This window comes from Melospiza melodia, chromosome 6 (genome assembly GCF_035770615.1).
Source record: "Melospiza melodia melodia isolate bMelMel2 chromosome 6, bMelMel2.pri, whole genome shotgun sequence".
NCBI lineage: Eukaryota > Metazoa > Chordata > Aves > Passeriformes > Passerellidae > Melospiza > Melospiza melodia.
Genome location: NC_086199.1, coordinates 62,549,550 through 62,577,457, shown reverse-complemented (window position 1 = coordinate 62,577,457; position 27,908 = coordinate 62,549,550). Strand labels below are relative to the sequence as shown.

Sequence of the window (27,908 nt, the reverse complement as noted above, 5' to 3'; positions counted from 1 at the left end):
CTCATTATCATCACACTTCCAGAATTATACTTGCAATAGAAGCAGCAGCATCCTTCCTATGAGCATGTATCTTCTCAATTTGCTTGAGGCTGCACAATGTTCCTTTGGAAATGTGTTACTTAGAGACCCAAAGCACAACACCCTCCATCTCCTCTATGTGTGCCTGGGACACACAATACTCACCTCCCAAGGTCGTTATGACGAACACCATTTATAACTTGCTAAGCTTAAGAAGCTGCACAGTTCTGCATAGCTGTCAGTTTAGGGCAGCTGCTTAAACCCAGGGCAGCAGTGAGGGCAGAGCTTCCCCTTCTTAAAGGTCTTGGTTCCCATAGAAATCTCACAGCCTAATGAGAAACACCTCGTACATCAGGTGACATTCTTACTTGACAGCAGAAACATGGCTTGAAATTAAAAAACTGAAGGGCAATTCATCTATTGCTCAGGAAGAGATGAATGTGGAATGTGTATTTCAGATCCTTAATATTAGTGGCGGCCTTCCTCTTAAAGAAAATCCTTAGTTGGAAAACTTCTTTAGATAATGGAATCTTTCAAGTTATTTCCTTCTCAGGGACTGCAGAAACTGTTTGTAAAGATGCAGTAGTCCACAGCATAGGGAAATCACCCTTGAAAACACTCAGTCATGAATAATATATTTAAAACATGTATTACCTAACAGGCAAATGCATTACAGATTTAAAAGCCAATAAGTGAAATTGGAAGGGTTTTTTTTAAATGAAAATCAGGGCACTGTGTTTTCTGGTGATGACTAAACACAAGTGACAAACTAGTTTTAAATATGAAGTTTGCTGTTATAGACCTCTTCACAGACAAGCATATCCCAGACCTCCAAATAAAAATTATTAGTGAAAAATGTGTTCATAGTTATCATGTTACCACAGTAAAGAAACAATAAGAAACTCAAAGCCTGAGCAACGACGTAGATGGAAATTTAAGCTGAAGCCACAGGACCCAAGAGTGTCACATTTCCTTCCCTCTGACTCAGGGCTGGATATTCTAAGCAAAATAAACCCATCCAGGATGGTCAAGCATGCCCCACTGAGAGACCTGCTGCATCACTGCTGTTTTCAGAGCTGCCTTCAAAATGTGGTGTAAGGAGGAGGTCTGTCTACCCTAAAAAGTAAAGTACTCAAAACACTGCTTAGAGCTCTCTATTGTAAATGCTGCCAGAACTCATTCAACTTATTGTAATGCCAGATGTATCTTAAATTCCTGGTAGTGTTTCACAGATAACTTAGAAACTAAATACAACAGTAGCTCTATTGCCAACTCTTGCTTACTTTTTAAAAATGTATAAACAGGCCAATCTGAATTGAAATCATTGTGTTTCAAAACATTGTCCTCACTACCAATATCACTTATTTCATGGGCTACCACAAGTGTTGTTTCTTATAATCCAATCAGTCAAAATATAAGCATTTTTGACAGTGTGGCTTAGTAAAAATTTTACTTTTTTTCTTATTTCAGGGAAAACAATCCACTTACAATTTTTCAGAAACCCACATAAAATATCAGAATGGTACAGAAATTTCAAGGTTGTTTCTTTAAATGGTTTGCTGCTAATTTTCCCTTTTAGCTGGAACAAAGAGTGCTTAAATTCTTCACTATTATGCACAATTCTTATTCTGTAGGCTAGGCCATTACCCAAGCAAAAATTTCCCTGTTAGCCTGAAGAGTATGAAATGTACACAGAATATCCATTTTTAAACATTTTTAATGTGATTTGCAAGACTCCTTCTAGCAGCTGAAAACTTTAAGTCATTTTTCTGACTCCTGCCCTCGGTTCAGCAGTGCTGCTGCAGCAGTGGATGTAGGTTATCAGCCATCCCTGAGGTGCTGTGATAGCAATCGCTGCAGAACCTACACCCACAAAGTTTCTCCAAAATCAACAAGTGAGAGCAAAGCTCACAGAGATAACTATCCATACTGCCCAATGGAAAACAAACTGCAACCTATGTACCCCAGTCTAGGGAGAGCAGACACTCTGAAATTCAACCACAACCTGGAGTTACTAGTGGCAAGCCATTCCCTATATTCAAGGTGTGCTGCATTTTCTGGTACCAGGGTCTGTGTGCATAAAAAAAGGCATCCAGAGGAAAGAACTAAAAAAAAAGTTCATTTGTGCCTTAGCCTATCTCCATGTTTATCATATTTACCAATGCTTTAATCCTATCAACAGCTTAACAAGATGCAGACTAAGTATCTCAAGGATATCAGTATATGTGAGTCTTTAAAATATCAGCAGTTCTCAAAATGTGCCTGGAAGTTACCATTTTAGAAATGGGAAGTGAAAGACAAAAGGGAGCCAAAGAGATGTGTCTGAAGTCACCTGGCATGCTAATGGCCAAATTCTAAATAAAAATCCAGCTCCACTGGAGTCTTAAACAAGCTCTCTGTAGAGACAGCAAGAAAACCTGAAATCCAGTTAGTCACATCAAGAGCAGCTCCACTTGCTAAGCATATAATTTTATTCCATGTTCACCAGCATTTCTTAGTAAATTCTCCTAGCAATTATTTATAACAATATGGACACAACAGAATTCTCTCCCTTGCCCCCTCTGTAAATATAGGAAGACTTAACTGCAAAGAGCCAGCTTAGAGGTATTTTATCATCCTCACCAGAAATGGTTCTTCAAGGACTCAGAGAGGGTGGAGAGCAGATAACTTTCAGTCTTGTCTCTGTGATAGGCTTATAGCACATGTTCATCACAACCAAATCCAGACTTTGGAAGCAGAGGTGCACAGATGTTCCTCCAAGCAACTCAGGCAAGAAATAGACTGATTGATCATCAACAAGAAACTCTAAGCTAAACAGAACCTAAAATTCATGAGTAAATCACAGCACCACCATTATAAATACTGCTGAAGGACACTGGCTAATGAAGAAACAACAATTCTCAACACAATACAGAATGTATTTCAGGTTTCTCTCTTCAGCTTGATCAAGCAAGCCAAGGGATGCTGAAAACAGTGGAAAAAGCTACATGGCCTGTTAAAACAGGGATTGTTATCCTTTTTAACTGGCTAATGTAATTCTTTCCCTCCAATTTTAGTTAGCAAGAAGGTGATATTTAAATAAGCAGCTCCAGGCAGTACAGTTCTCTTAGAATTATCATCTAGCATTGATTTGCATTTGGTAATTGCCTTTGGACACTAGAACAGACATCATGAAATATACACTGATGAAAAAAAATGAAGAGTTTTTCAGACAGCCATGTACACACTTATCTGGTACTACAAGTAATTTGTCCTCTTGTTTGTATCTGAAATGTTAAGCTGAGGGAAAAACATTTCAGAGTAAATGGAAGGCCAAGCATAATCAGAGCCATTAGAATGAGATCTGCACCATTAAACCATATTTATGGAGAAGTGAAGAAACTGTCCAACAGTTTTGTGGAGGTTTGTAAAACATTATCAGGAGGAATTTAAGAGATGCAGGTTTGAATTACAAACATTGGAAAACCAATGCACCAAATCTTAAAATGTCCTGTGATTTAGGAGTTTTTTCATTTTCAGTGTGAAAACAATGCAGAAGTAACTACCATGCACTCACCTGCTCAGAAAAATGCTCTGGTGCAGCACAAAGTTTTCAAAAAAGTTCATGTTGTGAATCTGAAACTTGGCTCAAACTCTGGTGGTAGGGCAACAAAAGACACTCATCCAACAGCTGCTGGCTGTTTTCATCACAAGGAAATACCTCCAGTTTGCAGTTGTGTTCTTTCACAGCTGCACAATCCCCTTAAACCCATACAGCAGGTCACAGCACAAACATGCAAGGCCACAAATATTAGTTTTACCTCTCCCTCTGCACTCCAGCACCAGGAGCATGCAGATGGTAGGTGTCTGCACACTGGGTGCTTCCCTGCTTCACAAAGCTTTGGATGGCTCTTGAGATAGCACTGGCTTTAAACACCCATTGGGCTCAAGTGAGACAATCTGGTTTGTGCTTTGTTATTCTAATATATGGATTTGCATAGCATTCCTGAAATATTTTGCTGGAAATTGACTACTTGGACTTAGTTTTCTAAACAGCACTGTCCTCCCAGTCATTAAACACCTGGTGGAAATCATACTCCAGCTTTTATATTTCCATCACTTGTGAGGAACAATTTCTTATCAACCATCAGGAAGCACTGAATTACCAGCCTGCATTCCACAGTGTAAAGACTGCATTGTAGAATTAGGTGAAGTAGTTTTCCATGTTTTTCCTAAAATTATTTCATCCCACAAACATGAACTATTCTATCTCCAGATTTGAAAACAACATGTGACACTAATCACAGATTTTCCCTACTAGAAAGCTACAAAGCATCATTATCACATCCTTCAATTAAGGACAGGGTGTTCTACTTCCCTAACAGCGTCAGATTTTGCCCGATAAATAACTACAAAGCATCATTTCTGCATCCTTTAGTTAAGGTTACAGGGGTTTGTTTCCTGAATGGTGACTAACCAAACAGTAGTTAAACTACAGGAAAGGAGCACCATTCCTCTCTCCTGATACCTGCAGATTTGATTAATGCTAAGGAGCTGTTATTGTAATCAGTGCTGCAGACAGCAAACTGCAAGACAAGCTCCGATGAGTGCCTGGTCTTGCAAGAACCAGCACATTCCTTCTGCAGTCAGTCTTAATACATAAAATACTCAGATCCCAGTTCAGAATTTGGGAGTGCAAGTTCACAAGGGCGCTACAAAGCTTGTTCACTTTAATTTTATCAGGAGGCAATACTGACCACCACAGCTCTACATATACATAAACCAGCAGTCCCAAATACGCCCCTGAGCATTAGCACTGGTATTCACAATACCAGAAGCATTATGCCACCATCCTTGAAAGCAGAAAGCTAGTATTTTGCTGACAACCAGAAGATGAGACCACAGAAGAATTACTCTCTTCAGGTGATGCCTGTGCTCTGTTCAGATGGGATACTGAGCTTTTCTGAGTGGCAAGATACCCAAAAAAGAAAATATCCTTTAAATGAAGATCCCACTAATGTTTGTCTTATGGAAGAATTCAACTTCTCCTTAGCAAAATGGTTGTTTAGCTTTTGGAAGTACATAAAAACAGTTCTAATTGATGATGCAGTGCTTTTTAAAGTTAGCTTCAGTCCCAATTAAATCACAAGTGGCATGGCTGAGAGCACAGTATTTTCTGCTCTGCTGGGGTGGCCGGGGTCCAGGCCATCTGCGTGGAATGCAAGGCAGGACATTCCACCCTTCCGCCAGCATGTCCAGCGGTGCCAGCCGCTCCTGCAACCCGCCAAGGGGACAGGGAGGGATCTTCTTTTGTTTTCCTTATTTGTTTATTTGCTTTACTCTGGCAGCAGGCAAAGGGCTCTTCTCTTGCCAAGTTCATTACTATTGTAAAGTGTTCCCAATTACACTGAGTAAAGCACTACAGTGAGGAGGGGAAAAACAACTTTAAAGTTTACAATTAAACTACAGAACTTTTTAGGGCTTGATTTCAGGAAACAGGTGGAAGCTGGATTAACAAGTGCTCAAATCCACACACACATTATCACTCATTCAAAATATTTATTTCAAAATTTTCAATAAAGTTTTTTGTTAAATTAAAGAAGCAAGTCCTATCAGCCTCTTCATTTACTGGTCTTCTACAACCCCTTTCCAAACAACTTCCAAAAATACAAAGTTTTATACTTAGATCTGGGACTACTCAGCCATAGGTGATATAATAACTACTGTTTTCCAAAATGACATTCACTTTGTTGTTATCAACATGAAAAGGCATGCCTATACCTTATTGGGCCCCATTAACTTTCTCCCTCATCCCACAAAATTCTTGTCCCCCAGTCACTGAGTACAGACACAAATTGTTGGTGGAGCATCTCAGAGTCTCCTAAAGATGACAGACTAATCAAGCAGCAGTATTCTACTATAGTGGCATAACAGATTCAGGAAAATCACATCATCGCTTTTCTCAATGGCACCACAGCCTAAATCATCATTTTATGTATTACTCTACTCTGATGGAGTGAAAAGTACTACTTAAAAGCTTAAAAGACAAGATTATGACCTCCAGTTTATCATTCTGGACATCAAGTTGACTGCCACAGCCATGCAGAGTATATGCACAGAATAAGTTCTTTTTCATGTACAACTCAGTTGTTCTGTGTCTACTCTGCAGTTCAAATGTTACATTTGCCTTTGAAGAGATTTTATTTACTGACTTGTCTCTTATGTCTGATTTTCAGTCACAAAATTTATCTGTCCTCCTCCCACTTCTCAGATCAGCCAGTACTCTATCAGCCAGGTCTAAGTTGCAAAAGACAGGGGACCTTCCTCTCCAACAAAGAGGAATCCATTCCCATGTAGTAATTAGTTCTCCAAGCACAGCAAGACACAGTACAGAACTGCACTCTGACATGCAGGAGCAAGGCTGTCCCTTCCAAGATAAAGATAAACCAAGTACAGCACTTGTTTGAAAGGCATCAGCCAGAAGTCCCTTCTGCATAGCTGAAGAGCAAAGCATTTGCTTCATATATTAAAAACTGGTAGAAGACCTGAGCACGGCAATAACTATTATATTCTACAAGAGTGCTGAACATCCCACAAAATCCCTGTTTCTCCAAATATACGAAGTTCCAGCAGCCAAGAATTAAATCCAGAAGTCTTCCATTGTTCTTTCAGTGTGAAAAGAATTCCCAGTTACACTTCAATACTAAAGGAAGCAGTAAGATCAGCAAATCCTTACTGTCAATGCTTAATCGATACCCACTTAGGAAAAAGGATGAGAGAAGCAGGTGAATATGAATGGCATTAAAAGCACACACACATCCACCACTTCCTGAAGGGAAACAAAAGGCACCAGAACTAACCAGGCTGCTGCATGCCCTGTGCCCAGCTCATACCTGCCATGCAGCTCCTGCCCACAAAACACGCCAGACATGAACATTTCAAAGATTGAACGTTAGCCTTTCGTGAGATGTCCCCACATTTCTTAGCAGAAAAGCAACAAGAAAATGGACTGCTGTCTAAATCTGTTTACCTAAAATAAGCCATCCTTACTTCAACACTCCCTCCCTAGCCCGAGGGATTTAAGAAGCATGCACTGCCATGATCTGACAAGATCCAATAAACCGGACAGCCTCCCTCTCGCTTGCACAAGGACACAGCTGCTCTGCTGTCTCATCTAGGCCTTGCGTGTCCAAATGTCGCCTGTACCAGCTCAGCCAGATCTTTATTTCAGTAGCAAGTGTTACACATTCCTCTAATGAAGGCTGCAGTTAGACCCACAGGCAGATAACCAAATCCCAAAGGCTTCTTCTCACACAAAAAGATCAGTAGGGCTGGTGCACTGTCGCTTTCCAGCTCCTCTCTCTCTTACAGTAGCTCTGCTAAAACTTGATGTACTTCCCAAGCAAAACTGCCACCAGCTAATCTCTAAAAGCCACCAGCACTCTCCCCCTCCCCCCAAATGGATCCATCCACAGAACAAAACCAGCTGCTCCCGATAAACATACATGGCTGCATTTCACAATACACTGGAGACCTCTAAAGCACTGTGCCTGAGCACAGCATGCTGGTCCTGTAACAAGTGTATTAAGACACTTCCCCTTGCATGCTGGAAGCACAAATATTATTGAGAAAATGTGCACAAAATCAGAAATTTTAAGCATGAACTGAGTCACAAGAAATGTACTCTGAATGGCAGCTAGGTAAATTCAGGGTGAACAGAATTAGTCATCTTCAGTGAGTCACACAAAACAGTACAATTTGCAAAGAAAGCAAATTAAGAACATTCTGTTATAATTGATTTTAGTAAAGAACTTGATGTCATTTCATAGTAAGTGCATATATTTCATAAGTTCCATGCTAGATTTTTACATACCAAAACATCTGGCTGAGCATGTGGCAATAGACATTATGTGATGCACATCCTACTTCCTAACCTCCCTCTGGTGCCCTGGCCAGCATGAGTTTGTCATCTGTGGCACTAAGAGAGGGAGCACATTTATCATTCTTCTTCTATAATCACCTATTCAATCAACAGGATTTCAGACTAACAGCTGCCCCCAGCAATGGGCAATGTGTTATATCTAAGTCAGTCTTTACCAAAAGATTACATGTGACTATCCACCAAGGGAATCCATCTCTGTCCCCAGGACACAGAGCATCTCAGAGTACCAAGTGTTGTGTCAGCAGAAAAAAAAAAGGCAAAAGACAGATATAACTTGGAGTTGAGATTTTGCTGTTACCATAGAGGGTGACAGAACACAAAGGAAATTATACAGAATGACTCCAATTTGCCTTCACTTTGCTGTGGCAGAGCAACTTGTGTATAAAAGAGAGCCAGTCTAATTTTAGCAGAAAATACACTGATGAACAAACTATTCTTCAAATAATGATAATCAAGTTTAAAAGGCCAAGTCTCAGTAAGAAACTGTATCTATGGAAAGTGAGCTAGAGCATCTGTTAAAGCATATGAATCACATTAGCATTCCCCACCACCCCATAAAATGACACACATACATACAAACCATCACCACAAACTCTCATGAAGTCTGCAGCAATTAAACAGCATAACCAGCAAGCTGACATGCAGCTTGTTTCTGCAACTGCCCTGGCCCCTCTAATCATCTGCCTCCCAGCTTTGCCATCCTGACTGATTATACTTTGGTACCACACTTGAAGTTACTTTTCTCCCACCAAACAGAAGCATGTTCTGTCAGTGACATTTCTGGCTCCACAGCTGTAGCAAATGTGAAGATCAACTGCACCGACATTGGAACAATTATTTCTCAGAGGATATATTACTTAACTGAAAATGGATTATTTTAACCTGTTTTACAGAAAAAAAGGTTTCATCTTGTCTAGCACTTAACAAGTTTCCATAGCACCTAATGACACAGTTCCACTAATACATCAAGCCAGCAAACTGTCACTACCACCATGACAATTGATCACACTCCCCCTTCTATCACTCCAATCTTCCCTCTGTGCCTCTCCCATGCAGAGGTACTTGTGCAGCTGTACAGTGAATTGGATCAGGAATTGATCCCAACTGAAATAAAATGCTGTTTTCTTTCCATTAGCTGTAAGCTGCATCACTGGTAGCAGGATCCAATTCCCAAGCACTCAAGCACTTGAGCTGGCAAAGAGAGGAATAAACAGCTCCAACAGCGAGAGGAGGGCACTTCTCAGCAGTCTCAAAGTGCTCAGGGAACTATGGCATAAATTGCAGGGTCTTTGTGTGATAGCAAAAATCTTGTTATAGGATACTGTGGTGCTTTTTATAAAGACCTGCATCTCCCTGTAAAACTATACCTAAAATTCAGTTCCACAGAAAATCGTCAAGGTTGCCTTTACTGATTCTTCACTTGTTACTTCAGCTTCAGTTGTTTCAGTTGCTTTCTTTCTTCTGGAGTGAAAGTAAAGCATATGTATTTGGAAATAATGTAATATGTAGTGAGCAGAAGATACCAAATGAGATACTTGTGCCAAATCTGAAAAACTTAGGAAGTTCAACAGCTCTTTTCACCTCCCTTCTCACCTTTTCCAGAAGAGAAGGTTTTAAAAACAGGAAAAGGATCACAGTAGAAATGATTGGGCACAGCTCCTGGTGTCACCAGAGCTCCTGGGCCGAGGCTCTTCCAGCCCATGGCTGTGACTATGGCAGGGATGGTGGTAACAACATTTATTTACACTGGATGGCCCATTATTGCAACTGACCAAACAAATATACGCCTGGTGAGGAAAATTCTCCTTCCTCTCCAAATGATCCACCCCATTTCCCAATTCTCAATATTATAAAAGCAATTTAATGTTTGTATATTTTCAACTCCATGTTGTGAATTCCACATTTACCTCCTCCAGTCTCAGGCATGAAGAGTAGCAACACGTTTGTTATCTGGTGCTTTTTGTGCCCGGCTGCATGGATACTAAGACAGGGAAAAGCCATGCACACGAGACAGACTTTTATTGATGTTGATTTTATGCTATAATTTTATACTTTTCATACTTCAGCGTGCTAATGTTTTGTTCAAAATAAATCTCAATGATACAAAATGATGAGCTAAACCTAGCATTTAATTTTCCAAATAGTACTTGCACATTTTGCATTTTGATACATATGCTAATACCTACTAATTAGAATCATAACAAAGACTTTAAAGATAGGAATTAGGGAGAGGAACTTTCCAAACCAAAATTGATTCGTTATATGACAAAACAAACATTAGAACCACTTCTTCTATATAATGATGCAAAATATTCTCACAATAGAAGAATTGGAAGAGAATTCTAGTAGGGAAAAAAATTAAAACCTACATGCTATAAATTTGCCTTTTCATTATGTTCAGCCTCAAACATTGCTAAAATAAAAAGGAATCACCTATATTTTGTCATAGCTCAAAATCAAGAGATAGCACTGTGTGAAAGTCTAGGTATGGTATTAGAAATGGGTGACAAACACCATGCAAGGACTTACTGAAAAAACCAATACTGCAGTATTATCGTTAAATTCTCTGTAGCAAAAATCAGTCTTATTGCTTTAGAGCACTTAAAGGACCAAGGAAGCTTCTACACTCATGTAGAAGCTACGCTTTTTTGCAAAGATGAACGCATGTTTTACTTTTTATTAGCACTGCAACTGCATTAGCTTAAAAGGCTGTTTCACAGAAGCCTACAAAAAACGAAGCAATACGATTGCATTGAATGGGAAGATCCTAATCAGTACCTCGTATTAGCAACTTAATACTAAAGACCATTGAGGCAGGCCTAGAGGTTAAAATCCATCATCTTTCTAGGAAAACTCCTTTGATACATTCTAAAACCTCCTGCCTTTGTAATAAAAATAAAATTCCGTCAATCATTCTGGTTTTAGATTAAACTCCTAAGCAAAATTATGCTCACTAGAAATATATTCATATATGTTGAAATCGTGAGAAGTACTTCAGCATGGTAGGAAAACGGTGTCACACTATTAGAATTGCAAATTATGTCACCTTTTAGCAAGTGACCAGCAACAGGCCACTCCGAAGCGCTTGGCAAGGGAAGGAGGCTTGTTTTCACAGTAGTTAACGCTTACTTTACGGCTAATCCATCTCAACTTTACAGGCTTGCTTACCTCAGCAATCTGCACCTCTGGAATAAGTGATGGGAGAAGTTTATATTCCCGTTCCAGACCGCTGCTTACAGCGTTTGTGCGAGCTCATCTGCGGGTACACTGCTCCACCATGACAGCGTGAGTGTTCTAACTGCTGCCACACTGACCACCTCTTTCTTACTATGAACCCTGAGAACAACAAACAAGACCCCAACAAACAACCCTCCCCCCAACAAACTCTAATCCTGAACTGGAATTTAGACTACTTAGATATCTGTAGTACACAAAATGCTACTAAAAGAACGGCAAGTCCACCCATCAGTTAAAACCACGTTGCTCATCTCTTACACCCTGTGTTGTGCACTTCTCTCCTTTAGCAGTCCCCACCTTGGTCACACACAGAAGATACCCTTGGAGCCATATTCTCATTCACACTGAAGGAAATAACATTGTTTGAAAACAGGGTGTACACAAGATATTTTTTCTTTTTTTTTTTTTTTTTTTTTTTTGGTATGCACATTCCCTACTTACATCTTCAAGGAATATCTGGGCAAGGGGAGAACAAATTCAAACCGAGAGCTTTACATAACCAGCAAACAAATAAACAGCAACAAAAGGATGGAACAACAAGATTATGCTCTGAATACTCTTGTCTAACTGGAAGGCAAAGCCAAGAAGCCCTGCAGAAAACACAAGCTAGAAGCAAACTGTCTTATTTCCTATTGCTTCTGTGTTTTAAAACATCCCCAGTATGCATAAATCAAGATGTCACTGGCAGTGAAAACAGAAGCCCAGCTTAACTCCATAGCTACAAGGCTCCATTAATCCCTCTCTAACATTCTCACTAGGGTCCCCAGCTTCCTTTTGTTCTCATAATATCAAGCTATAAAAAAAAAAAATACTATGGCAATGACACATATGGAAGAAATTTGTATTCACTTGTCAGATAATGGGTAAAAATATCTCCCTCATAGTCACAGTAGTGAAAATTAAAGCGAGCAGGGGCTACTGGGGCATATGGACAACTATTCCAAATTTTAACACAAATTCATTTTTAAAAGCACTCAAAACACTGAGAACAGTCACAAACTGTAGTCTAACATGGATCAACATAAAATAGCACCATCATTATTTGGGTTTTTTTTTTAAGATAAGCAGTCTTCAGAAACATTCCTACTTCATGCTTATGTCAGCTTTGTTTATTATTATTGCAAGGTAAGAGAAATGCTGTCCTCAGTAAACTTACCGGAAGGAGAAGCTGGAGCAATAGAAAGCAACAGTTCTCCCCTGTAGAAAGGGAACCTCCTGCTTTGGCACAGCCATGCTAAAAATCCAGACAGCTCTTCTTTGGGCAAGGGGTAACCCACTGAAATCTGTCAGGAAGGTTACAAATGTTGCTGTCACAGTGTATCTGAGGAAGCACACGCTGTATGTTCAACTTTTTTTTTGCTTTCCTTCCACTCCCAGATGTGAAATATTTTCATAATTATCCAAAGAATTTATCAGCAACTTCTTCACTGGTTTGTGTTGCTAAAAGCTATATCATCTAAAGAAAAGAGGACAGAGACAGCACTTAAAAAATCTGCACACCTTTTCATATTAAAGGCTTGTAAGAGCTGCTACAGCCTCGTCTGCTCCCCTGGCATAGGACAAGGTCATTCTTTAGATGATTCGGGACTTAATCTTCTCCAAGATATTCTGGAGGATGTAATACCTGAATGAGCCAAGTTCTACCGTATTTTAAAGAAAATTGAATCTCACCAGGAAGTGCAGAGGTACAAGACTCAAATGTTGAACACTTTAGTTCATATGTTGAAAACTTAAACAATGCATACTTTAGCTACCTTTTAACAGAGTTACCTAAACCAATGCAAATCCTTGAGAAATCTACAGGCACAATAACCTGTACACAATATTTTCATAACAATTTGATTTAAAACCTACTAAAGAAGGAAGCCAGGGAAGAGCAGTAGGTTTTCATAAGCCTAAAGTGCAAAAAGTTCCAAGGAATGTAAAAAGGTCATTTCCAGTCAGTACACAAACCTGATTTATTCTCAGCATGACACCAAAAAATCACAGGTAGTATTTAACTGATCAGCTGCTTGAACTGGCTTGGTTATATAGTAGTCCTTGCAATACCCAGCAGAATTCTGTCTTCTTCCACATACTTAGTGTTTCTATGTCTCCTGATCAAGATTTTATTCTCTATTTATACCACATAAATAAAGGTAGGCTTATGAAGCTAGTGCCATAGAAATTATCGTAGAACTGAAAAATACAAAGTGCATTTAGAACACATACTGAGATCTCTCTTGTGCACACACACCAACAAAATCCCATCAACAGGGAAAGCACTCATCTAATGAGAAAAAAACCCCAATCATTATTCTTTTTATCACAGATCCTCCCCTAAGCATTCTGTCTGAAGAAATTTCAGTTTGGCATTTACATAATTTTAAATGGCAATTACATTTAGGGAAAGCACCTTCAACCTATGATCTTTTTATTTCCTATTTCCAGATGCTAAAGTAATTCCTACTCAAGGATTATAATTAGCAAACAGGCCTAAACTGTAATATTATAGTGCATTATTTTGTTTTAATCACAAAAAAATACCAGACTGAAAACAATTCTTCAGATTGTGACAGAAGTTTACATAAATTTATAAAGCTTAAGCTCAGAATAACCAAGAGGAATAAGCAAGTTTCAAGTATTTAAACTGTTCAGGAAGCACTGCAGATTCAAGACCACCAAGGCCAATGTACCATCTGGCTTCTCTGAAAACACTAGTAGATACTTGCCTTTGAAAAAAGACCTTGTATAAGAAAAACAAGCAAGTACAGATTACAGAAAAAACAGGAGATCAATAATACAACTCACATACCAACCAAGGGGTCTCATTGCCAAATTTGCATTCTATGCTTGATGATGTTAAAACAACAGATTCCACCTTAATTCTTACCTCCTTCTGGGGATGAAAGGGAAAAAGTGGCACATTTTCACCTCTAGAAAACTAGAAATAAAAGCAAGAGCGCCACCATGATTCAGTATTAATGTCCTGGAATACTTTAAAGTCCATAGAATTTCAAATCATCTCCCCTAATAACCATTTCCATCTTCCTCTCTCATTATCATTGCATTATCAAGATCATTAAAAATTACTGGAAAGATTAACATTTGTCGAATGATAGTCACAGTCCCAAAGGTGACATTTCAACAATGAACAGCAAATACCAGGAGAAGAGTGACTTATGTCATCCTTCAGAACCACATACCATAATTCAGGGCCCCTAAACAAGCACAAGAATGAAATATGCTAACAAGACAGCTGACTTCATGAATAATAAATCTGAAAAATTTGACCGTAGTCAAAAAGGTGTTAACTTAAAACAATGAAAAAGAGGCATCAATTTCTTAATCTTTCTGTCAGACATCTTGGAGGTGAAAATGTGCTTAAAATGACTTAATCATGAGGAAAGGCATTCCATGGGTACTTTAAGTTTTCCAAACACAAACACCTGCTTTTTTTCCAAATTTAAACACCAGTACATTTAGTACTTTTGTAAGAAACAGATATTGGAAATGAGTGTTACCAGAGGTATTTTAGAAGGGAGTTACATTCTTGTCCCTCTGTAGTAATCAGATTTTTGTGAAGCATTTCAACTTCCTGTACATGAAAAGGGGAGGTATTTGCAAACAAAAGATTAGGCTGTACTGTGCTGTTAAGTAAATATGTTCTGAATATCTACCTCTGCATCTCAGAACTACCATAATGCAAAACAACAGTCTACCAAGACCACAACTCCATTCTGATAATAGCCAACACTATTTATGGAGTCAGAAGACTGAAGAGTCAGAAGACTCCATAAATCTCTGGAAATGCAGTTAATTGCCCAGCACCACATCCCAAGAGAAATTTCTTGCCAACTGACTGCTCAGTTCAGATGCATGGACTGAAAACCAGCATTATCCCTGCTAGCACTCTTGCTAATGTCCTTAATCTTTACAGAATTGCATTATTTACCTTAGTGAATCACAGAAGTTAAATCCTCAGCTCAGCTATGGGCTGTATACAAAAATTCTTCCTATTTATTATTATTTCAACCTTCTCATGTCATGCAATACACCAAAATTGTTCTTTATTGTCAAAGTATGCTGGTAAATCAATTGTCTTTAATCCAACTTTTGCCTTATCCTCCCCCCATCGTTTTTGAGCTTCCTGTTGCTTTTCCCTATGCTTTTATCCATATGATAAAGCAGAAAAAGTATTTACTGAAACCCAGCTAACCCGAAGCTCTTCTTAGTTTGATTTTGTAACAAGAGCATATTGGAGAACTCATTCTTTCTTTGAAGGTCTGAGTGCCCGCTGCGAAACTCACATTGTCAATTTACTACTAAACCTCAAAAAACTGGCGCACAAAAAAAGCAAATCCAAAATGAGATTAAAAAGTAATAGTTTCATGTTAGTAGCTGGCTGTCACCCTGGAATAATATTTGGTTTAGGAACCACAAGTTAATGAGTAGCCCATGGCTATACGATAACCATTGTCTCCCTTGGAGATTAGACTCCTTTTTAGACAGGTTTATCACACAGGATTTTTACTTCATGTCCTGTGCACTCCACCCACACCACTGTTCTCCAGGGACCTTAGGGAAATAAGTCATGGGGAGAATTCCTGTAAGCAGGAACTTTATTACTTTCACTGGGAACATGGATCCAATTTGCATTAGTTATTCCCACAGCTGTGGAGTCCTGCCTTACGTTTTTCTATGTGTAACAAGTCCATATGCTTTGGCATATACCAGCAAAAGGATAATGGAAGAGTTGATTTTACTTAGGCTCTTTGGGAAACTTCAGATTTGCAACACCCTTTGGTAACAATGCATTATTTTTCATCCAAAAACATACCAAAGCTAGGAAGTATTATCCTTGTTATTTTATGAATACTGACCAATCTACTCCATTGTTTGGTCAGCAGTACCCCCACAGTTTTAATCAACTTTCTCTCTGTAGAACTACTAGAACTTTGAGTCATTCTAAAAAAACTTAAGATAAATGTTAGTGAATTGGAGAGTTAAGATGAATAGGGAGGAAACAAAAAGCACATCTTCCTATTTCACTTGGCTAGGGACAAAAAGCTCTGGGTGGATTTGGTTTGCACTTGCAGGCTGGCTCCTCATCACAACATCTGACCTTCTCCATTGTTCCATAGCTTGACTATGTCCAGATTGACTTCTACAGGAGTTGATGGACACAGTAAGAGCAGAAAACATGGAACAGTTACTGAACTGTAGTTTCAAAGGCAACAGCAGAGGACAAAATTTTGCACAAAGTTGCACATTTCAGGGTAACCACCTTTCATTTTCCATCACACTATCAAACTGGGCCCTCCAGAAAGCAGGAAAACCTTCCCACTCAGGTTCTGGGCAGCCCACAAAGGGTGCACTGACCTGGTAGCTGGTACCCTCAGGTTCAAACCTCCATCATCACCAGTGCTTGTCTGCCTTAGCCCTTCAGACTGGTCAGCAGCATCTTCTGACCTAACTTGTGATGCATCAAAGTGCATACATTGATTTTTGGCATAACTAGGACTAGACCCTTTGTCTGCAAGGTCACAGACCCAAACAAACCTCAGATCCAGAAGGAGAAGAAAATATTATATACAAGCCATAAGACAAGAACTATTGGCCAAGGATTGAAGGGCAGGCCGTAATTTTTGCAGGCACAGGCAAGTGAGAAGTGCCCAGAGACAGGAACACAGTGTCCTGTGATACCTGGTAGCCTGCTGCAGGCCTCTGCTTGCTAAATGGGAGCACATGACAAGGCAGGCCACAGACATTTATCTGGATGAACGATAAATCACTCTCTTAGGTCAAGCATGGACTGGAATTCCCCGGATCCAAGTTCTTCAGGCATTTGTTTTGACAGCTACGGTTCAATTACCAACAGTGACTGTACATAAGATACTATTGTGTGCAGTATTTTTAAAAAAATATCAAGCTGTTAGTAATAATGGAAAATAATTATCATTCCTTTATTAAACCCAGACAGGAAATGATGATGTCTGCTAACGAAGTTTTATTACATGTATAAACACCATCCTCATTCCTCTATTTGCTTCCTCTTTGCTCAAAATCTGCGTACTCAGACAGCAAGACTGTTTTTAGCACTAGGGGCTATCAGCCTGGGGATATCTCTCATGCACTCTCAGGATGGTTTTTCAAATACTTAAATTTTTTCTCTACCATTTGTCATTGAAAGAGTGGTTTGGCACTTAAGAAGTCAAAGGAATGAATTTAAATTGCATCTTTTAAAACTCATCAAGACCTTCATGGGAGTTGTCCTTCAGAAATTAAGCAACCTCCATGTCAGCTTAAATTGTTATGCCTACTGAAATATTTAACACCCTTTTTTTTTTTACATTTTCAGCTTGGCTCAGAAGTGGATAGATGACACACCTAAACAAGTATAACCAATGTGTTTAAATTTGTCTGTCTTTATTATAAAGTTACTTCCTTCTCATGAAACACTTGCCAACTTTTTTATTTTATAATAACGCCCCCCTCATGTTAAAGAATAAAATGTTTAAACATGAGAATTCATAAATCTGCTACATAAGACTATTTCTCCTTTAATTATAGAATGGATTACAACTAAAAAAAAAAACAAAAACAAACAAACCAACCAAACAAAAAAGCCCCAGCAAGTGATTTTGTCCTGCAAGACAGTGGATTATATTGCATGTGTTTCATGAACTGCAGAAAATAGTTCTTCATTAACAAGATGCCTCCTTGTCAGTATTCCCAAGGAGGCAAACAGTGAGAGCTGGTAAGTCCTCACTCTACCTAAAACCAAGAGGAACTTGATTTAAACAGAAACATTGATTCTATTAACAATGAGAAAATACAAGTCTGTGAACATGTAAATAATACCCTGCCCACTTAAAAAGTTATACCACATATAGCAACAACTGCCTACATTTTAGTGGATGACTGTGCACATCCTGTCTGAAACAAGCCTGGAAACACAAACAATTAAAAAAAAACCAACCAAAAAACCAAAACCTCCCAGCTTATTACAGTACTGTGTGAAAACAGAAAGGTCCCCTTTAATAGGCAGACCAAGGGCATTACCTACAAACTTGCAGTTAAATACCTAAATTCTTGTACATTACAAGCATGAGCCCACAATCTCCCCTTTCTTAGATGAGTTTTCGTAGCACTTTACTCCACTTGCTCAAGCCTCAACAAGCTCAAGTGACTCAAGCCAGTACTTTCATATTCATCAGGGTGGGGCAAGAGAGAAAACCTCAGTACAGACGCTTTGGGGTTATAAGAATGCAAATCACCCAATTCAGCATTTTGAATAGCACCCATAACTCAAAGCTAAAACCTGTGCTACACCAGACCACATGGTAAAGCCCATCATATGCCTAATAAGAAACATTCATAAATACATAAAAAAAAAACCCCTGAAATTTCAGGTTAGTCTTCAAAAATTGCTCATCACCAATGGCACCACAATAATCAAGTGAAGAAGGGACAAAGTAAGAACAACTCCTGTAAGATGCCCATCCAGGTATACTGTGCAAAAGAAACAACACTTTTTAATGCCCAGCAAGTCAAGCAGCAGAGGGGTGTCCAACACACCCACTGCAAGATTAAGGCTAGAATTGAACAGAAAATAAGCTACAGTCATTCGGCTGAAGTACTCCTTTCATTATTTCTTTTGTTCACCTCTTAGCTGTCAGATTACTCCCAAACCTCAAAACTCAGCTAATTTCTTAAAAATGGCATTATCTGGCTACAACAAAAAGGAGATACAGACAAGACCATAAAAACATCAGAACTGCAGGTTGGCTTAGGCATCCCAACCAGAAATTACAAGGGAACCAAGAAAGGTTGGATCACAGAACAAAGTAAGACAACACTGGAAAAAATTAGGGCCATCTGAGGATTTGTATACCTTAGAACAGAACCTGCAAAATACTTCCATTTCTAACCTCTTTCCCTTCCTAGAAGACATGCAGATAACCTTAAATAGCAAGACCATTGCCCAAATGTGGCTTTTTGAATGTAGGCTGGTCAGCTCCTTAAAAAGGAACCAATCCACAGCTAAACCAGCAGGTGAGATTTCTCCAGCTGACCTGGAACTGTACTATTAACATGGTTTTGTTCAAAACAGTCTATTAACACAAACAAGGGATACAAGCATGCCCAGAAGCTTTTTATTTCTTTCCCAAGTATATTTGTGGGTCTGATAAAAGTTATTAGCCCTCACTACAAACTTGGTTCCTTTTATATCTGATGGAAACCAGCCACACACTAACACTCTAGTAAATATTACAATCATGAAGGTTTCATAGACTGCAGATCCAGCAACACCTGGAGATCATCAGACAGAAGACTGACTGAAAAAAAAAAGAAAAAAGTTATTTATCATTTACCTGACACAAACCTGAAACCACAGAGTTAATCCTGTAACCTGAGCCCATCTGCAAAGTAGACACCTCCTCATAAAAAAACATCTCCATCCAGTTTTGCATAACTTGTTAAGAAGGAACAAAGCCTCTCCTCAGCAACTCCATGCTGAGTTATGAAGAACCATGTAAAAGAAAAGTTCTATAAATGAGGAAATTCTAGACTGAAATTTATGAACTGAAACAGTGAGAAAAAAAGAGTCAAGATCACCTCTATGCAACCTGTGTTTCACACAACTTCTGTTCATTATGTGTAAATACCACGGGAGTTCTCAGATAGAACACCCAAGAACTTGCACATCTCAGTGTAGCAGAGGGACAACAGTGATCCAGACACTGAACATTGATGATAAAAATATTCAGGGACCACCTTTATAACCTAAGCAGTGCAGAAAGGAAGGGGAAAAGAAATTTAAAAGCATGCAGATATATTCTGAAGAGCTCAAGTTACCAGACCTGGATAATTTAAAGATACAGTTTTCTGCAGGCTTACATTCTAGCTTAATGGTTTTACTCTTTCAGTGTTCAGAGTAAGAAGGAATTTGATCTATGACAGTCATCCCTGTCTTAATTCCAGTTTAATGTGTGCCACTCTTCAGAAAATTGTATCCAAATTCTGGTTTGGGGTTTATTTATTGTGTGCATGTATGTGTGTGTTCAATGCTCTTGTTCCACAAGCAGGGACAGAGGTTTGCTGATTGTGTGAAAAACTTGCACCTTGACCGGTTTCTCTTGGCTGACAGAATAAAAGGAAACTAACTTTTGAGAAAACTGCCATATTTCCCCCTCCAAATGCTAAAATTATTGCACAGCTCTTTAGGTATTTAGTTACATTCATCATTGTAGCTGCAAAATTAAATTATTTATAATTACTGCACACAGTCTCAGGAACAGGGAAGCTCCTAGGCTACAACTCTTTGAGGTGTCAGAACAAGGCCATGAAGCAACAATTCTTCCTCAAGTAGTCTCAGTTGATGTAACACTTTTCAGTACTACTCTAAACAACACAATTGCAAAAATAAATTTAAATAATCAGATTTACTCATTTCTTATACAGTTAAGAACACAGCTAATTTTTTTTTGTAATTGCAGAGTAAGATGAGTGAATAAATTGCTAAGAAGGACTTAAAAAAAAAAGAACCTAGCAAGCAAGTTTCACAACCATATCACCAACTGTAAATGGATAAAAATCAATGGGCAAGATCACTTCAGTAGTATTCCACTAGCAGAACCACATATTAAAGTTGTTTGATAGGTCATCAGTGATGGCAGAATACATAGATCTGAAAGTACTGAGTTCAAACTTGTATAAACAGCTATCTAAAAATTGCAGTCTCTTATTAATTTTACTCTTTCAAGTATGCTTTCCCCGGGCCCACATCCAGCAGATGTAACAGATGGAAACTGCCAGTGAAATAGGCAAAGTGAGGCAGGCCATCATGTGTGAACCAAGCTTCCTGAACACGCTCTTCAATCAGACTGCTGGATTCAGCCAGGCACCCAGAATCCCACCCAGCTCCACATCCACACCACAGGCAGCACTTCCCGCAGGTAGATGAAACATGACTTACAGCCAGTTGTGAAGTCTGAATTATTCATCCATATCCAGTTCACAATGAGTATATTTATAGTTTACCCATAAACTCAATGTAACACTGTGGCAGTGCTCTGATGCCATTGCCTGTGCCAGGGTACCAGCCTAGTCATGGCATCTCCTATTTTCAGACATTCTGCAGCTCCTCCCAACATTCAAGCAGAAGGATACATCACCAGAAGATAGATCACTAATTATTTTCAGAGTAATTACCACTAATAACCACATTACTACATGATTCCATTCAGCTGATTTAAGTCCTTGCTACCACCAAAGTAAGTGTTACCTAAGCTTTCTGTTCTCACAAACACTATCGTGCTGTCAACATTATTCATGCAGCCACACAAACAGGCTGCAGGAACTCATTTAGCTGAAAACTAACCTGAGGAGAGGAAACAAGGCAGAAAAAAAGAGAAAGATTTGTTTTCATTCAGATGAGCATCTTAAGCTACCAGTCTTCCTGAATCCTGATGCTACTGCAAAGGAAAGAGGGTAACATGCAGAGACATGCAAGGAATGAGTATTGCTACACTTAAAGAATATTCAACTCTTTTTCTAAATAAAGTAATAGTTCCTTTTACTTTAGATACCTTGAAAATTATCTATTCTTCTTGCCCCTCAGCATACTCAGCATACTGGAAAAAGAACACTCTAAAAATATAAAACAAGTATTCACGTGCACTGTACTCACTAACGTAACTTACTGATAAATTCTGTGGTTTGCCAAAGTAACAAAGGTTTTAAAATGCAGGATTTATTTGGCATTTTCTCCAAGAAATCAATAATTAACTATACCAGGGCTCTTCAGGGAGCAAGACTCTGCAGTTATGTGCAACCTGTTCTGCACTACAAAAGAAGAACCTTGGCAGTGACCATCTCAGTAATTTAACTGAGCACTTTCAGAACCAGGGAGACATAAGGGAACAACACACCTGGAAAATTTAAATTGCTCTCTTACAGTCATGACTCCTTTTCTACAAATCTAATAGCCCTTGAAACTCACATTTCAAAGTAACAGCACATTTCCACTACCATACTAATGAATATTACAAGTTAATAATTAATGGAGATCTAATTTTACCTGCAGACAGCATTATGTAGTTGTTTCACAGTTAAGCTCTGGTTTAGCAGAGGCACTGCTCATGTCTGCTAAGGTTTTGAAGTAATATTGAAGTCCCATCAGTAAGCAGTGAATGGAGAGCCAGTGGCTCACAGACAGACCCAGATTTATCTGGGGAGAGCAACCTGGGACCCCACAGGTAATGTTACACCTATCAATGGAAGCAAATAAGGAGCATGTGACTATTTCCTGCCCAATGGGACCATACATGTCTGGTTTACTGTTCTGAGTTATTTTCAGCTCCCTTAAAGCAGGGAAAATGGCATGTGAAGCCAAGAATCTGCAGGGAATGGAATGCAAGGGAAACACCTGTTGTGAGGTCAGTTAAAAAACGGAACAGACACACACCATGCAAGCTGTAAAAGGTGAGAGGTTGCAGCAGTTTCTAGAGGGAAGACTGCCTTATAAAGGCAGAAGAGTTTCTTCACTAGAAATGACTAAAGGGAAGAAAGAGGAAAGCATTCCCTACAGCTACAGCAGCTGAAGAATGTTCAGTGTTATTCCTTTCTTCCTTTTAATAGAAATATTTTCTATAATTAGGAAGTTTAGAACAGTACCCAGAATAAAAATCATTACCTACTTTTTCTATAAAGGTCTGCTAGAGAAAGGCAGGTTCAACTGTATGATGCACCAGCCAAACTGACAGCTAAGCTTGCTGGATTTCTCACTGCTCCCACTACAAAATACACTCCATACAATTAATGGACTTGATGATTATTACGGCTCCCTTCCAGCTTGAGATATCCTACAACAGTGCACCCCATTCAAAAGCAACAAAGATTTAGTCTAACAGGTGACAAACAGCATATTGGGTTTTACTGACTCAGAACTAGAACAGTGGTGTGCTTTTTTCACATGTAGTCCTCAGCTGTTCTGGCTCAAGGTTAGGACTTCTCTGCATGACAATATTATTCCTATTTCACCACAGCTCATCTTGAACTGGACAGCGTCTTAAGGCCTTGTGAGGGCATTTCTTAAAGACCCCACCACAAATGCAGAATGGAAGACAGCAAAACAGTAGTATGTGTTACTTTTCTCCAGCCTTTAAAATTACCACAGGGGTAATGTGGCAAAATCCTGTATCTGAAACAAGTGAAAAAACTGACAGCTTAAATTTAAGTCCTTGACAGTTACAGCTGAATTAAATAAATGCATGACTTACAAGTCTCCTCTACGAAACAAATCCAGCAGTGTGCTGACCTTGAGAAGTTCTCTTCCACTGTTTTTTTTTTTTTAATCATCAGAATATCATATACTCAAAAAGACTGAATTTGCATAATTACTGTGTTATTTCACTGCAACATACTTTCCAATGACCCATCCCGATGAGATGAAGACTGAGCAGGGCAACACATATATGTGGTGTTTATAATGGATTAACTGACATTACAAAGTAAAAGCTGTAAGTGTGAGGGCTATTAGTTTCTATTAGACATTATTCAGTTTACAGCTGTAGCCACTCGCTCGGTCTTGCAGACCACAGACCACCTGAGTAGACAGAAATAGTCTGTGCTGTCTTCAGGCACGAATGTCCTGACCAGAAGTTTGCTTCTTCTGCCATTTGTGTTTTCCTTACCTTTCCAGGTCATTGTTTCTCTCTGACTGTCCTCAAAGCTGAAGATGTGCAATATGAGAAAGGATAGTCTTCAACCATTTTTAGGCCCTTCTGTTCAAGTCACTAGGTCAACATATGAAAGAACAAATAACTGAGCAGGGGATAGTATGACTGTATGGATAACAAGAGCTAAAATTTAAATGGATAAGAAATCCCTCTTGCAGACAGCCTCTCTCTCTTTATTACACTTATATTCTAATCAATGCTGGGAGAAGGAGCTGTGAATCTTTATCAAATCAGTGTAAGCATCTCTCTCAGCTTCAATCAGTTTAGTCTATTAACCTACTAAATTACAAAGTTTATAGTGCAGATGAAGCTCCAATTATGATTGCGTCAAACATTGGTAATTGTTTGTAAAACACTTTGTTTCTCTCTTCCCTTATTATGTAACAGTTCACCAAAACCACTACAGTACCCAATACTCCTTTTCTAGTGAAAAAATGCATTGCAGCATCAGACAGCACTGCTGAAGAGGAAACCACATCAGGTTTATTAGCACCACTAATATATTTTACTCCTAGCCAATTATGAAACTTACTTTTCACCTTGTTTTAAAATATCGTAAGTGAAGGAACAATGCCTGCCTTTGTTGCTAATTTGAACTTCAAGAGCAGATCAATGCTGTTTGTAACACAAAAGTTTGGAATCTCTTCCAAAGTGGGTAATGTGGATCTCTGGTAAATGTTGTTGAGCAAAGCAATTAAGCAACACTGATCTCTAGTTGAAACTCGACTTAAAATACATCCTCTGTAAGACAAATAAGCTCAAAATGGTCTTTTTTTAAATGGAGAGAATGCACAGAAGAAACCATAGAGTTCACAACATCAGTATTAATGTTGCATTCAGTGGAAGGGTCAAATATACTAATCAACCACAGAAACAACTCTGCCTTTACTTAGGTGCTAAACTAAGCATCCTACCATGCCAGCACTCATTCTTTTCAGCTTTTTTCCTTAGGACTTGACTGGATTTTGAAGCACTTGACTGAACAGCAGGCAGCACCCAGAGAAGTTTTGCTGTATGACCACCTAAGTCTGTACAGTTTGTTAATCCGTAATAAATTCACTATTGTTTGTAAGCCTCAGCTTCCGGGCTTTTTTGTATATTAAGTACTCTGAGGCGATCAGAGGCACGGAGCTGCTGCCCTTGGTGGAATGATTAGCACTTACCCTTCCCCCCTTCCCAAAAGAAGGAATAAAGCAGATCTCACTCTAAACGTTTATCAGATAAAGGCGACACCAGCTCGAAGGGTCGAGATCTAGAACAGGAGCAACTGTTGCTGCTGCCTAATTTAACACACTTGCACTCCAAGGATCATTTCTCAGCAATACAAAGTCAAAACACAGAGGGTGTTTCACACACCAAAAAGTTAAGAAAGCACAACCAACAAGGGGACATACAAGGCCTTCCACAGGGGTGGGGAAAGTGCATGGAAAGCTGAAACTGCAAACCACCACCTTCCCAATGCAGTACGGAATAAGAAAGATCACAATGGCTTTAGTAGTGAGGACACTTAGAAAAAGAAATACCACCAAGAAGCAGAGCAATACATTTTGCTAGCCAGAGACATCAACACCAACTAATGTGTTACTGGGATAGACCTGTTTTCCTATTATTCTGCAGGTTTTTCTTCAGTCCTGTCCTCACATCAGAGACCCAAACAGCTGAAGCTCCCACTGAAAGAAAAGCTGAGCAAGTGGCATTACCCAAACCTCTGCCTGGGCAGACAAATGTCCTCAGTTTCTTTGTCAAGCAGCAGGACGGATGTTTCCATTTACAAACACAGTTGCTAACAGCAGGCATAACTTGGCCGGGAATAAGAATGGGTCCCCCAGGACTTCCAGCCTTTCCCATTTCAAAATATCAATGCTCCCCCTTCCTGCCATAATCGCACACAACCATCCCCCCCAAATGTGCACAAACAGAACTAACAGCGTTTTAAGGGAGGAAACTTGAAGAGCATCAGTGGGACAATACCGGGTTTGGTCAGGAGTGAAACGCATCAGGAAATAGCTGAGAACAAGCGAGTAACACACAAGTGACTCAGGATTACAATGGGGAAAACAGGCAAGTCTTTTCCACACATGGCGGATCCACCCACCCTGGGTAAAAAAGTGCAGAACAAATGCCAATTTTTTGTAGTGACTTCAAGAAGTCCAAAATATTTCTCATAAGAAAATCATCATCCTAATATACTCAGAGTGTGGCTACAACAAACCTTGATTCTTTTCTGCTTTACAATGTAATTTGCACAGAATAGGTACAGCTGCTGTAGTGGGGCATGTAGTATTTTGAGTCATACAAGTAACTTGCATAAGTCCTGGGTTTGACCTTTTTTTGTAATTACAGTAACAATCTTTGACACTCCAGCTTTTACTTTTACAAAGTCAATGTAACAGACCACCTGTGCTTTGCGGTTGTTACAAAACACATCAAAACAAGCTCGTCATTTCTATTTTCATTGACACCGTGTAACAACAGAGCGCAGCCCTGTGACTTACAAGACACAAGGCTTGCAGTACATGGCACCCAGACCCCTCCACATGCCACAAATACTGCCCTTCCCTGCCCAGCCTGCTGGAGGAAAAGCCAGCCATCCGTGTCTACCCCACAGAGATTCAGCATTCCCTGCATCTGAGCGAGTGAGGGGTCAGACTCGCAGTGAAACTTTGTATGGACAGCTGGTTCCAGAGTTGGATGAGACCCATGTGAAGGCGAGTAACAAGTGCCCTCTCAGCACCGAACAGATCAGCTGCAGACAAAAGGAGCACGCACGCCAATGACCCTTCTAAACACACACCACATCCACCAGCTGCCACAAAAGTTTACTTTCTGTTCTAGGCACATCAGTGTAAGGAAAGGAGGCAACCTAGATGGCAAAGACCACATTCAGGAGCGGCTGTGAAGAACAAACTAAGGGCAGCAGGTTATCACTGCAGCGCCAGTTTTGCTGGAGCATAAACCAAGTGCTCAAACGACTTTGAAGCATAATTATTCACAGTTCACCTGAGTGCAGGTCGCCAGCGCAATTCATGCAAGAAGCAACCGAGAATATCTCGTTTGGGATACTGGTAGCATATCAGGTCACTCCCATCAACTGCATCTCCCTCTCCTACACTGAGGTTTCCAGACCTAAAAACCGCAGCAAACAGCTCTCTACCTTCTGTCTCTGGGTAATTAGCACTATTAATCCAGGCTATCCAAGCCCCCTGGCGTGGCTCTGATTTGGCGTTAATCTCTGCCGAAGTCTCTTCTTCCTCCCTACAGAAAGCCATTTAAACCTTGGCACGCCTTTGGGTTTAGAGCGATGTTCTGTCGCAGGGGGATTAGCCGCACACTGTACGAGTGGGAAGCACACAGAGCTGCCACACCTGGCCTTCCTATTCCGCAAAAAGGGAAGGAAAAGTTACTTTTCCAGAGAGCCGCGGCTCGGGACAAGACGAGGGCTCCCGTGCAGCCCGCGGTGCCCGCAGGCGGCTGCACAGGGGCTGAGCCGCAGCCGCGCTCCCGCTGCCGTTCCCGCGGGCAGGAACTGATTAGTCATTAGCGCCGCACGCGGGGCTGGGGCTGCCGGCGCCGGGGCCGCCTCGGCCGGCCGGGAGCGCCCCGCGGGACGGACGCGCAGGGGGCCCCACTCACCCCATCAGCCAGTCCATGGCTGGGTCCCGCCGCGCCGGGAAGCTCCCGCGGCCGCCGACTCGCCGCTCACCGCCCGCTCATGGGGGCCGGGGCCGCTGCGCGCTCGGGGCTCCTCCCTCGGCCGCTGTGTCCGTCGGTCCGTGCCCCGGTCGGTCGGTCGGTCGGTCCGTCCCTCCCCGGCCGCGGGCGGGGCGGCCGCCGGGTGCCCCCCCCGGGCTGACACTCGCGCACTGGCGCGGCCGGAAGTAAACACACCGCGCCGGCCAACCCGGAAGCGGCCCCGCGCCGCCCGCCGCCCCGCCGCGCGGGGCACGCCGGGAGGTGTAGTCCGGGCGCGCCCCCCGGGGGCTCCGCGGGACCCCCGCGTCAGTCGG

The 27,908-nt window shown here is 40.5% G+C and overlaps 1 protein-coding gene across 1 annotated transcript in view; it reads right to left on the bottom strand.

Moving 5' to 3' along the window:
- The window catches only part of MOB2 (MOB kinase activator 2), a 109,795-nt gene extending 82,126 nt beyond the window's left edge, over positions 1-27,669 (bottom strand). Inside the window, exon 1 of the mRNA XM_063158669.1 lies at positions 27,535-27,669. Coding sequence (XP_063014739.1) covers positions 27,535-27,551 — 17 coding nt within the window. The 5' untranslated portion in view covers positions 27,552-27,669. The remainder of the gene's footprint in view (positions 1-27,534) is intronic.
- Positions 27,670-27,908: the final 239 nt, after the last annotated feature.